We start from the raw sequence: 13,385 nt of genomic DNA, 5'->3' as shown, positions 1-13,385 counted from the left end.
CTGCCGGCCAATAAAATTGTACAACCCACATGCCTACCAGCCAATAAAACTATACAACCCACAACCATGCCAGCCAACAAAATCGCGCAATGGCCAAAACATTTAGTTGCAAAAAGTGAGCCAGAACCAAATCTTCCCCAGAAAAAATCTGGACAACACCAAATAATTCAAGCCAGCAGGTCTGCGCTGTCCCCAAATATTCTACCCAACAGATTTGGACAAAGGTCAAATATACTTGCCAACAAATCTGTTCAAAGACCAAATTTCACCACCAACAAGTGTCTTCCAATGTCCACATTTACAACAAGCAAGGGTTATACCAGTCGTTTACAAAATACATTGATTAATTACAGTCCAAATGACAATACAAAAAGACAGAGAACTCAAAGTAATCCATCGGGGATGATGGCCACCCCACCCCTATGTAATTGTGGCAAGCGTTCAAAACGAAGAATGGTTCAGAATCCAGGACCTAACATTGGACGCTTTTTCTTTGCCTGTCGTCTTGGATCACGACATGATCCAAAAGTTGGTTGTGGAATGTTTCAATGGGAAAAGAAAATAGATGTGTATAATAATAATAAATCCCATTCTTTTAGTTCTTAAAGGAGCTAAATCGCTAATATTTGGGATCTAGAAATTGTCACAAATGGGTCGCAATGCATATAATAATGTAATATAAATGTATATAAACTGATTTACATTCAATCGTTTCTGTTTTTACTCTAATTTCTAATCAGTTATGTTCGGCGAAATACGCCAGAAGTCTCAATTGAAGACAATCTTTAGGGTCTGGTTATTCCTGTCTAAACCATATTGCGCATGCTCTCCAGATAAGAATATAGCATCACCATTTGACTTGTGGAATGTGTCTAGCCTCGTTCTTTGAGTCCCTTGTTCCAAATGTCCCTGAAACGCATTATGGTACACGATTCGTGTACCAAAGACAAAATGTTTATTTTGTCTTGAATATTGGATATCAGAAGCCCATATTTTCACTGTAAGATCACAAGACCAATGTTGATTTGAATTGACAAATAATTCGTGTTTTCAATGTCGAAGAATTTTGATGATATTGAGTTAGAGACTTAGCTACTTTAATGTGATAAGGATATTTTAATTAATTGTTTATAATGTGCTTAAGTGAAATGACTAAATATGACATGCATTTAACAAAAAGATTAAAATTTAATACAGTTTTTTTATACGCCCACATTTTCATGTGGACGTATATTGTCGTCGCCTCTGTCTGGACGTCGGTCCGTCCACAATTGTTTGTGAACACTCAACAGGTCACAATTTTTATCCGATTTCAATGAAACTTGAAATATAGGTTTATCACCCTAAGATCTCGGTTCTTTCGATATTGGCATGTATCGGGCTGTAACTTCATGGATTATGGCCCCACCAAGTAGAACTGTTTGATGTCTATTACTAAGATATGATGTGATCATATCGGTCACAATTTTTACCCCGATTTTGATGAAACTTAAAACATATCTTGATATCCCAAAGATCTCCGTTCTTTTTGATATTTGTACATTTCAGGCTATAACTTTCTGGATTATTGCCCGTGATTGTACAAAAAAGTCGCGTTTGTTTTTAGCTTATTCTTTATCCATCTCTTGCAAAATGTGGGCGTATCCTGACTGGCGGCCAATGGTTTTAAATATATATATATAGAACGGTTAACCTAGCTGAAAAGTGGACCAATTTTCTCCTATATGGTATCAATGCATACATATCTGGTATCATCAGAATGTAAGTCTGCCGGGTTTCTGGTGGTGGGTGTGGTATTCCACGCCCAAAATGCCACGCCCCCCAACTAGGCTAGATTAGCTCAAAAGTGTACCACATGAAAATCGTACAGCAGTGTACCGTACATCTTCAGTTGTTACAAAAACACTCTAACTGGCAGTGGTCATTCATGATTCCTGTGGTGGTACTGAACAACTTCAAAGCTGTTTTAGGTGGTAAAGATTTCAGCTAATCTAGCCTAGCTGTGGACTGGAAATTAGATAACTTTTGTCAGGGATACTCTACCACTACAAATGTCTGACAATTACATAGCTGTCGGGGGTAACCCACCACTAGAAATGTCGGTTAGAGTGTTTTGTAACACCTGAAGATGTACTGTACACTGCTGTACGATTTTCATGTGGTACACTTTTGAGCTAATCTAGCCTAGTTGGGGTGCATGGCATTTTGGGCGTGGAATACCATACCCACCACTCTAACTGGCAGTGGTCATTCATGATTCCTGTGGTGGTACTGAACAACTTCAAAGCTGTTTTAGGTGGTAAAGATTTCAGCTAATCTAGCCTAGCTGTGGACTGGAAATTAGATAACTTTTGTCAGGGATACTCTACCACTACAAATGTCTGACAATTACATAGCTGTCGGGGGTAACCCACCACTAGAAATGTCGGTTAGAGTGTTTTGTAACACCTGAAGATGTACTGTACACTGCTGTACGATTTTCATGTGGTACACTTTTGAGCTAATCTAGCCTAGTTGGGGTGCATGGCATTTTGGGCGTGGAATACTATACCCACCACCGGAAACCCGGCAGACTTGCATTCTGATGATACCAGATATACATGCATTGATAACATATAGGAAAATATTAGTACACTTTTTAGCTAAGTTGGCCCCCTGGGCTCCTGGTCTAAAATATACGTGCACATTTATATGGAAATCTATCGTCACTCATATTAGTTCATTTTATATTGGAGGTCCGTTCACATTTTTTTATACTCGCGTAAGAAAACCTTGATTGGAATTCAGCATGGCGTCCAAGATGGCCACCATTCCAGATTACTGGAGTTCTGACCATAAAGCCAGTGATATTCATGTTACGGGCTGTGACGGCGCTAGGCGCCTGTGGTAGGAGGGGCAAAGTCCAAGGTTAAGGGAGCAAAGGCCCGAGCTTCAACTAGGGCAAACTGAAGGCCTCTACTGGTTATAAAGTTTTGGGGGGTCAAGCATTCAATTAATGAAACCAACCGTTCGACTGAAAACGCAGGGGTCGATAACATGGTTCAAAAGTCATATTTAGGAGACATATAATTGATCAACTCTAGCAAAAATCCCTGTGTTAAAATAATATGTAGAAATGGACATCAACAATTTCTTTTTAAAGTACATTATGGTGAAGATAATTTTGACCTTTAAGATTATCATATTTTTATCTCTTAGTAGTTTGCTTATGCGACCAACTTGATAAATAGTTTAATTTCTAATTTTAGTTATAGTTACTACTTTGTATATATATAAAGTAAACATGTAAAAATAGTTTATTTGTACAAGAACACTTGATTTTCATTTTTGCAAAACAAAAATGTTTATCCACATATAATCTGATTAGAACGACTGTTATATACTCTTCAAAAAAGTAGGGGATATTCAGAAAAAATACAAAACTGCGGAAATGCACTGCTGTTTTTATTAGAGGTAACCAGTGTATGTTAATAACAGGCCATTTGCCTACACATGAACATAAACAGTTCATACGGGCGGCTTATCTGACGACCCCAATTCACTCGCAAAGAGATACACTGTCAAAAGTGAAAATGGACGTTTTTGATTTTTGTCTTAATAATGAGTAATTGCTCCACCAATCCTCAGACATTCAGCAATTCGTCGTGGCATGCTCCTAATCAAACGTCCAATCACGATTTGGGGCAATCTGACCCACTCCTCTTGCAGTGCCACGGCCAATTCTTGCAGTTGACGTTGACGTCGACGAAGACGTCTCCCGATCAAATTAAGCGTAAGACACTAAAGCAAAAATACGCTAAACAGTAAATCTTATGCAAGAACCGATAGGAAAGCAAACATGGATAGGATAAACCAGCAAGCGGCAGTTTTCATCAACCCTTCCTTAAAGTGTCAAATTTGACAATGAACCCCTCCCACGTGTATGGCGCACATGCAGCTCGGTGGTTCTGTTGGGTGATAAGTTCTTCATCTGTGAACATACTCTTAATGCATGTCAAGTGTCCATGACTAATTGTCATATCACAACCTGCATAGTTATTTGCATTTCAATATCCCCAACTTTGTTTGAAGAGTATATAACAAATCTTCAAGATCCTAGCGTTGTGAAGACAAGTTAAATGAAATTTTGAACTATAAAAAACGAAACTAAATAGGATCTGTGTTTTAATCAGATTGATCCACATAATATACCGGTTTAAATAGTCTGTGACAAGTAGCGCCGCCTGCTTAGGCTCGTAGGTGGTTCACTACATGTATCTCACAGCTGAAACCTGATTCCCTCCGCTTAAATTTCCTGTCATAGCCATTGGGCTAGCTATAAGGGTGGGGGTGGTGGAATGCCCTGTGGCGTTGCGACCTACTCTTTTTTAGATTCTAACAGTCCGGGAATATTTAATTATGCTGCAATCGAGATATAATTTTTGGTCCCGCCCGAACGACTAAGCAAGGAACACCGCTTAGACATTTTGAAAGGACCAAGAACAGAAGCCTGGTGTAAACCTTGGCATGCACATAAAGGACCGTTGACCATAATTGGAATCCGAAATAAGAGTAGACCGTAGCGCGGCTGTCAAAGCAAAATGCCCCTCCCACCCGTCTTAATTATCCCGGTCGGAAGGACCACAAATTGTGAAAGAGAATAAAGCAACATTCATTGTGTAAATAAAAACAATTTAGTAAACATATTCTTTATAAAACAAAAATTAGATATTATAATAATGCATGTACAGTTGAAAGAGTATATTAATACCTGGTCTATGCTATACGTTTTCTCTGTCGAACAATAGTTTTAAATTATGTTAGCCATTTAATTTGAAAAATCTACTTTCACTTTGAAAAGATTTGTTGGATACATTAATCCGAATAAAAACAAAATTCTCCTATTGAATGATTTGTTTTGATGACAAAAAGTAATTAACCCATGCATGGTTCTAACCGGAGTAATAAACGTCCTCTGATTCTACAAAGTTTATCCTCGTGTGACTAGTCGAACAATTCGAGCAGATTTGTTAATCGAAGTCCCCAACACTAGTTATTAGAAATGGAGGGGACAGGAGCGATTGTAAATGACCACAGCAATTTAAAGGTGAATAATCTAGAGCGTTATCTTTGAAAGTGGGAACTGAATTATTAGAAAATGTACGATCATCGGTTTGTATTTCTTTAAAACATTATCATTAGAGCTTCAGATCTTTGCAATATACAGTTTTATTCACGAAAATATACCGAGACGCAATGGAAACCGTTTAAACGATGCACTTCAATCTTGCAGCGTTGCAGCAAGAGCGGAGAAGGGCCCTACAAGCAGCTGCTCAGAGGCTTATCTCCATGCGGCGACATTACAGGTCATGCGATGGTACTAGATATGTACGTTACTGACTTGATTTTTATCCCTTGCACCTACGTTTCACTTTAAATCAAAGTTGTTACAGCTTCCGTGGCTTCTTGTCAATTTTCTTGTGTCGGTAAATGTCTAACACTCTTGCAAAATACACATTTCAGCTGCATTATATTTAGCTAGCACTTCCTATCAATCAGGGGTGTGTTTTCATTGCGTCTCCGTATATATTTTGAGACAAAACTTTAAAAAAACAAAACAATTCGTAAATATACCTTTTCATTATCAGAACCATTTAAACCAATATATTTTTTAAAGTACATATATTTCATTAACCAAACATTAAACCGGGATTGTTATCACTATTTAAATATCACTATTGCTTGTTCCGAGTTGCAACATAATCTTCATATATCATGTTTTTAATCCACGACGAATAGCTGCTAACTTTTGTGTAGACTCCAGGTCTCAAGGCTTTAGCACATCCCGACTGTCCCGCATCACCCCATGACGTAATACCTGTAAAAAGTAATAGTTCTTGAAATGTACTTCTTTCAACAGAAAAATAAAAGAAAGCTTCAGATACGTAATAATGCAATATGTTGACTTCACAACCAGGAACCCTGGTAACTCCCAACGTGACTTGGTATCACTCATCTGCCCCGAAAATTGCAGGGCGTACTCGTACTAAATTCATCTGCCCAAGAAACAGTATGCATAATTCGCGATGGAAGTGTACGTTAAGCCCTACAAAGCGTGGAAATACGCCCACACATCAGCCATATCTCAACAGCAGCTTATCCGAATGAAAAATTTGGATACTGACCAAACTTGATAAACAAAGTATCTTAAGAAATCTGATCTATATTGTGTTCAGAAGCTAGAAAAAATTCTGTTAAAACTGTAACATCTATCATGATCATCTATAGAATTCACAAGGTTTGTGGCAAAGGGGGGATAGCTCTGGAAAAGAATATTGAAGAGTGCTGAATAACAAAAGGTTTCATTCTCTCATGACCTCCGCGCTGTGCTTCAAACCAAATTTGAAAACAATCGCGTTCAGAAGTTTTTCGGCAAAGTGTGGGTGGGGGGGGGGGGCGGGCGGAACGCTGAAAACCAATAGGGCTCATCGCCTCATGAAGCCAATCCTTCCCACCCGTTAAAAACTGTAGCCTCTCTTGCGTTCACATTGTGTTTGGACAGATTGGCGACTAAAATAAAATGTGGGCGTATAAAAATCGAAATTCAAACCTGATACCACTGCGAGAATGGAACCACGTAGTAATTCTAAATGTATATCTTAAAAAGAGGTTTTGAACAACATTTTATTCAATCCATGTTAGAATAGATTAGTACTACACACATTTTTTAGTATAGTACATATCTTGTTTTTTGTTAGTTCAGATACTTTTACTTTTAAAACAAGTGGGAACATATTTAAGAGTAAATTTAAAGACATCTTACCTGAAACAACCCACCTTTCGTTACCAAAACATTGTAGCGGACCACCACTATCCATCTGAAAACGCATATGAATCAGTCAGATTTAAGACGTCTAATGGTTTGGATTGTTCGTACTTGGTTTTATTTTATTTAAGAACAATATCATTTTCGTGATCGAATTACAGATAATTTTATTTGGGTTTAATACTTTGGTATAAGATTGATTTACGTTATATCGAATTTAAAACTCTAAGAGGTCTACAATTAATTCAGATTATATGGATGACTTACCTTGCAACTATCTACTCCACCATCTTTGTAACCAGCACATATCATATTTGACGTGAGTAGCTTCTTATACCCTTCAATATCCTGGCATGTTTCAAAATCAACAATCGGTATAATGGCTTGCTTCAATTTGCGAGGTGGACCAACATTGGCTGTAAGTGATGACAAGATTATATATAGAATAGAATGAATAAACCCATTTGCAATGTTTTGAATTGTTTTCACAACTAAAGAATCAGATGGAAAATAGAGTGTTAGTCGAGAATTAAATAGCTCTCAACGCCGGCTTATTGTACTTATTTTAAGACATCCCAAAATGGAAACATATTGTATGCTGGAGGCAGAATCTTCAACAATGACAAATCAAAATATTATGAGCAGTTTTCCCCCAGTACGATCTCTAGGTTACTTACGTATAGTTTGTCCGTATCCAGTTATAACACATCTCTCTCTATTTACAGGCTCCTCGTCTTTTTCGGGTAAACAAATTGGTTTAACCCAACTAGTTATAATAGCCGGTCTGGCCAATTTCAGCAGCACCAGGTCATTATCTACCGGGAGGCCTCTATAGAACTGTTCAACATCCAAACCGTCGTAGAATATGGGTTTACCAGAAATGTTAAATGTCTGCTCTGTTTCTGGTTCGGTAACATTAAATGCTGGGTCAAATCTTCCCAAACGAATTTCCCATAAATTTGGATCATCCATTCCAGGCATAAATCTTAAATACGATAATCCTAAAATAAATCTTGCAGATGTGATCAAAGAAAGGCTACAATGATACAAAGTCCGAAACAAGCGGTTGCCATGCAAGATTTTGCAACAGATGGACAAAGAACTAGCTAAAAACGTGATGTTTCGTACAATCAGGTGGCATAATCTAGCAAGTTACGGCCCGACATCGAAAGGAACCGAAATTTTTGGGTTATAAACATATATTTTAGGTTTCATCAAAATCGGATAATAATTGTGACATCTGGAGGGTCTACAACCTTGGTATTACATACTTTTACATTATTTCCGTCCGAGGAGCGGCCATTTTGTCGGCGGGCGGGGTCATCAAAATCGGATAAAAATTGTGACATCTGGAGGGTCTACAACCTTGGTATTACATACTTTTACATTATTTCCGTCCGAGGAGCGGCCATTTTGTCGGCGGGCGGGGTCGATCCGATTTTCACGAAATTCAAACTCTACCGTCATAAGGGTGTAACTGTGATATATTTGAATGATTTTTAAAATCGATGGGGTCTACAAGATGATAATGTGATTTTTCGTACTATCAGGGGCCATTCCAGGAAGGAACCGAGATCTTTGGGTTATCATTATTATTATTTATAAACATAATATAATATTTTTAAAAAATGACAAAACAAATATAGGTTTAAAACATAAAAAGTGAATAATATACATAAAATATGAGTAAAAGGAAGTAATATATAAAATGATAGATATAATTATCACAGAGGTGATTAATTAAAAACATTAAACAAGCTTGTTTTAAGAGAAATCTTCAATGATAACGGAGAAGTACATGACCGAATGCAATAAGAAAGTTTATTCAGTAGTTTTGGGACAGCAACTCAAAAGCCTTATCACCGAAACTGACGAGATTAGCATTTTTCTCAATAGCAAATTGTCACCGGAAAACCGTAATTGTCGACGAGGTTCATAACAACCTCACAGATTACTGTTTTTGTGGCATCCACTGACAGATATTTACGTATTTTAGCAATGTTTCTTAAATTAAAGTAACTTATTTTACATATATTGTTTATATCATGTGATTTTCCAAAGAAAAATTTGAATTAAAAATTAAACCAATATTTCGGGCTGACTGAGAAGGGACGATGCAACTATCTCCTGCTTGTACTCATACATCAACGTTAAACTTTCTGCTGTTTAAAGACGACCCAATAACCAAATACTCAGTCTTATCTGCATTAAGTTTTAAAAAAAATTGTTGTTCATCCAGATTTTAATGTCTGCAATACAAGTTTCAATTTGTAGCCTGTGGAGCAAGATATTGTGGTCTATGGTGTCAATAGCCGCGGATAAATCTAAGAGAACTAGAAGCACACATTCACGACGGTCTAAACTCATGTTGATGTCATTGTGTACCCGAACAATAACAGTCTCGGCGCTATGAAACTTCCTGTAAGCACTTTGAATGAATGAATGAAATATGGTTTTATGGCCACGTCAGCTCCAACCGGGCTATATTGCGCCAAACATGTGGTGATTCTTTCGAGACAGTGTAAGCACTTTGAAACTCTTCCATTAGATTAGTGTCACTGATATGGGATGTGAGTTGGCTTGCTATTACGCGTTATAAGGTTTTAGATAGAAAACTCGGGTTTAATACCGGTCTGTAATTTTTCTCAAGATTCTGATCCAAGTTGAATTTCTTTATTAGTGGGAAGATGATTGCGGGTTTGAAATCATCAGGAACAGTATTTTCACAAATACAAGTGCTCATAATATCCGTCATAATGGGTACAATGGTTGATAGGCATTCTTTTAACATATTTTATGTTTCATTAAAATCGGATAAAAATTGTCCACAAGCTAAAAACGTGATTTTTCGTACATTCAGGTGTCAAAATCCATAAGGTTAAGGTCAGTTACCTGCCAATATTGAACGGAACCGATATTTTTTGGATATAAATAGACCGGAGGCTCAGTGCTCAGTGCGGGTGGAGGAGGGTGTCCATCAAATGGGCACAAAACCATACCCAACTTTTCTAGAGTAAAAAATTTTGCGTAGAATTCGATGCCGCGTGGTAATCAGTCCGTCGCTGGGGCGTTTTCGAGATATTCGGGGTCAAAGGTCAAATGAGGCCATTTGCACTGAAAGTGAATGCGTAGCCATTCTTATATAACTGTATCATGAAAACGTGGTGAAAATGATCGAAAGTAATCACTCTTTCAATAAACTTGCTAAATTCACTTTTGTTCTTTGTGACCCCGGAGGTCAAAAGGTCAAATTTTCCATTTTTACACTAGGAAGATTTAAGTACATTTACTTTGGAACGTCGATAAAGATCTTGCATAACAGAACCAAAACACTTCGAAATCTGTTCCAAAAACACGTAAAAACTATCAAATCGAAACCTCCCCGATTTAGTTTAACAACAATTGTTATACATAATGAAACTAGTTGTCCGAAAAACAATTGAATAGTTTCATGGTTGGACTCCAGCCAGCAGGCCGCGTGGATTTCCGGGAATCCCAATCTGGCAAAACCGACGTTAATCTGTGACCGGAAAACACGTATCTGATTAAAAGTTTACCAATTTTTTATGGGTTTTCATGAATTTCGCCGGAACATGGACTCAGATAAAACCCATGGACGCATTGAACATAATAGCTCACGGGATATAAATACCGTATTGGTAAGTGGTATGGGGAATAGTTTGCCAGGTTTCGTGACGCGGCCTGCAAACTGGAGTCCAGCCATGAAACTATTCAATTGCTTTTTCGGACAACTAGTTTCATTATGTATAGCAATCGCTGCGAAACTAAATCGGAGTGATTTTGATTTGATACTTTTTACGTATTTTTGAAACAGGTTTCGAATGTTTGGGTTCTGTTATGCAAGATCCTTTTCGACGTTCCAAAGTAAAAGTTCGGTGCTAAGACCACCTAAAGATACGTTTTAAATTTTCCTATTATTAATTAGCTTAGGTTTCGCTTTAGTTTTTATATTTTACGCTGACATTTATTGCTTTAAATCTTCCGAGTGCAAAAACGGAAAATTGGACCTTTGACCTCCGGGGTCACAAAGAACAAGGGTGAATTTAGCAAGTTTACATTTTTATTGAAAGAGTGATTACTTTCGACCATATTCAGCATGTTTTCATGATATATAAGAATGGGTGCGCATTTACTTTCAATGCAAATGACCTTTGACACCGAATATCTCGAAAACGCCCCAACGGCGGACTGATTACCACTCGGCGTCGTATTCTACGCAAAATTGGGTCTGGTTTTCTGCCCATTTGATGCCCCCCCCCCCCCCTGCACTAAGCCTCCAGACTAAAACCTATATTTTAAGTTTCGTCAAAATCGGTGTCCACAAACAAAATGTGGTCGGATGGGCAGGGGCGACGACAACCCTGCACTAAGCCTCCAGACTAAAACCTATATTTTAAGTTTCGTCAAAATATTTGTAGGCGTATAAACAGGCTAAACCCAGAACTGAAAATTCGTCGGTTTGATAATATCCCCGTCAGACCGCGGTGGCGTCCTTACTCCGCTGCTACGGCGACGGAAAATGGTCTCAGAGCCCGTCAAGATCGCCATAATCGTGGTGGAAACGCCAGATGTCGTGCTGTGGTCTCCATGGCAAAGGCGTTCGTTTTGAGCATGTTCAAAACAAACGCCAAGCATCTGTGATCTGATCTGGAAAGCTGTGAGAACGCGTTTTTTTTCAAGTTTGTAATTTTTGGGGACATTTTCTCGCGTTGCGTTCACGTTTGCCGGCGATCTTGTGCATTTTCTGGTCGCCGTACTGTCGCAGCAGCGCCGTAAGGACGCCACCCCGGTCTGACGGGGGAATTAAGGCATTGATCCCCACCCCCAGTAGCAATTACAGCGTATATAAAATACATTAACACAATATTAAAAGACATCAGTATGTAAGTATGAAAATGTCGAGAATGTACTTACAACATGCAATGTGCTGCTGATACAACCCATTCTCTTGATATCAAAACACCACCACAGAAATGTTGTCCTGCAGTTTTCAAAGACACCTGAAGGTAATTAAAGGGGCATTATGTGAGATTTAGATAAAGATCTGAAGTTCTCGGGCTATAATGGTTAGAAAATAGATAATGAAACGGGAATATGTTGAAAATTCCAGTCAAATTACTTCATTCTGAGCCGAGTTATCGCCGTTATAAGAACAGTGTAGCCTCGGTTGTCAATGCTACCGCTTTTAAGATAATAAACAAAGTCTCGGTCATCCATTTTTAAATTAAATCAGTTTACAGTTTTAGCTGTCAGTCGTATTTAATTCTGTTGAAAATCTTGTGGATCCGATAGCATAGAGAGTTGATTATGGTCTTGGTAAGTTAATAAATGTCTAATAAATAATCTATATTATAACATTTAAGGCATAAAGAAAGACCTGCAATAGACAGATTTAGCTCTTGAATTTTTCCCCTTTAAGAATACATGTATCATAATTTTTTTTATATAAAAACATGGGAGGTAACTGGAAGTTTACGTACAATTGGCAGTACATGTAAACAACCCATTCAAAAAACAATAGACTATGTGGAAACATAGAAAAATCTCCGCTCATACACATGGGAATATATGTAAAGTGGGGAGAAAGGGTTTAACACCATTCCATTATTATCTATAATCTGGACTTTAAATGGACGTTGGTATCCTCACCCATTTCCCCGTCTTATAGTTATGAATCTGTTATTTGCTACTGAATGCAAAACGCTCCACGGACTTCCATTTATAGTACCACTGAAACATGCCATTTATTAATAGCAAAATTAAACGTGTTTCAAGCAAAGAACTCTGTAGCAGCCAAACAAACTTTCTGATCCAAACAAAATTAAATTAATGCCAATGTTAGGACTATGAACTTCGCAAATCAATAAAACATGTATCAGGTGTTCGGGAAAGGAAATAATTAACTCCGTTTCAAGCACGACTCCGGCCTAAACTAAGAATTATAGCTAAGCTAAAGCTACTTTGTAGAATATAACCCCAGAACGAAAGTTGCATGTTAAAATACTAAACTGGAACAAATAGTAATAACAAAGGAAAACTAGCATAATAAATTGGAACTGGTATTATCCAAATGTATAATTCAAGTCGCATTAAAGCAATTACCATCCACGGCCAACTGCCACGTATGGCTGACGTTCCTCCTATAATCCTTAAATCGACCAATCGCGGTTCAATATCCTGTAAACCACATCCAATACCCTCTTGGTCAGTATTCCATTGATCTAACCACTCATCATAATCAAGTATGGGTTTGGGTGTTGGTGGAACGGTTGTTCTTTTCTTTTGGTGGTACTGGTACGACCAGTATTTCCAGATATCACGAAGACTCATCCAACTATTCATTATCTCTCTTAATCTAGACTCTGTATCTGTTCGGAAGCGATGATGATAACCATGGTGAAAAAGTGGTCTCCAAGCGGCCCTTCTTGGGCCATTGTCCATCAGTGAATCTTTATTGTGATCAATCAGTGATTCTTTACTGTGACTCATCGGCGATTCTTTACTGTGACCAGCAATCGGTGATTCTTTACTGTGACCCATCGGCGATTCTTTACTGTGA

General features: G+C 38.0%; 1 protein-coding gene across 1 annotated transcript; it reads right to left on the bottom strand.

The window, feature by feature from the left end:
• Nucleotides 1-5,691: 5,691 nt before the first annotated feature.
• LOC126810563 (plasminogen) lies at nt 5,692-13,042 on the bottom strand. The gene is made up of 6 exons (XM_050535703.2): nt 12,929-13,042; nt 11,741-11,826; nt 7,483-7,790; nt 7,073-7,221; nt 6,803-6,857; nt 5,692-5,857 (listed from the first exon to the last, which is right to left on the bottom strand). The coding sequence occupies exons 1-6, from the start codon at nt 12,929-12,931 to the stop codon at nt 5,715-5,717; spliced, it is 744 nt and encodes a 247-aa protein (XP_050391660.1). The 5' UTR covers nt 12,932-13,042; the 3' UTR covers nt 5,692-5,714.
• Between the last annotated feature and the right edge of the window lie 343 nt (nt 13,043-13,385).

The sequence above is a fragment of the Patella vulgata genome, chromosome 2 (genome assembly GCF_932274485.2).
Source record: "Patella vulgata chromosome 2, xgPatVulg1.2, whole genome shotgun sequence".
Lineage (NCBI taxonomy): Eukaryota > Metazoa > Mollusca > Gastropoda > Patellidae > Patella > Patella vulgata.
This window is presented reverse-complemented; position numbering and strand designations above follow the sequence as displayed.

What these genes read in the sequence shown, in the direction of transcription:
- LOC126810563 (XM_050535703.2), bottom strand. An exon ending in TCAGCAGCACATTGCATGTT is followed by an intron (nt 7,791 to 11,740) that starts GTAAGTACATTC and finishes ATCGTATTTAAG; the next exon opens with ATTTATGCCTGGAATGGATG. An exon ending in CGAAAGGTGGGTTGTTTCAG is followed by an intron (nt 5,858 to 6,802) that starts GTAAGATGTCTT and finishes TACTTTTTACAG; the next exon opens with GTATTACGTCATGGGGTGAT.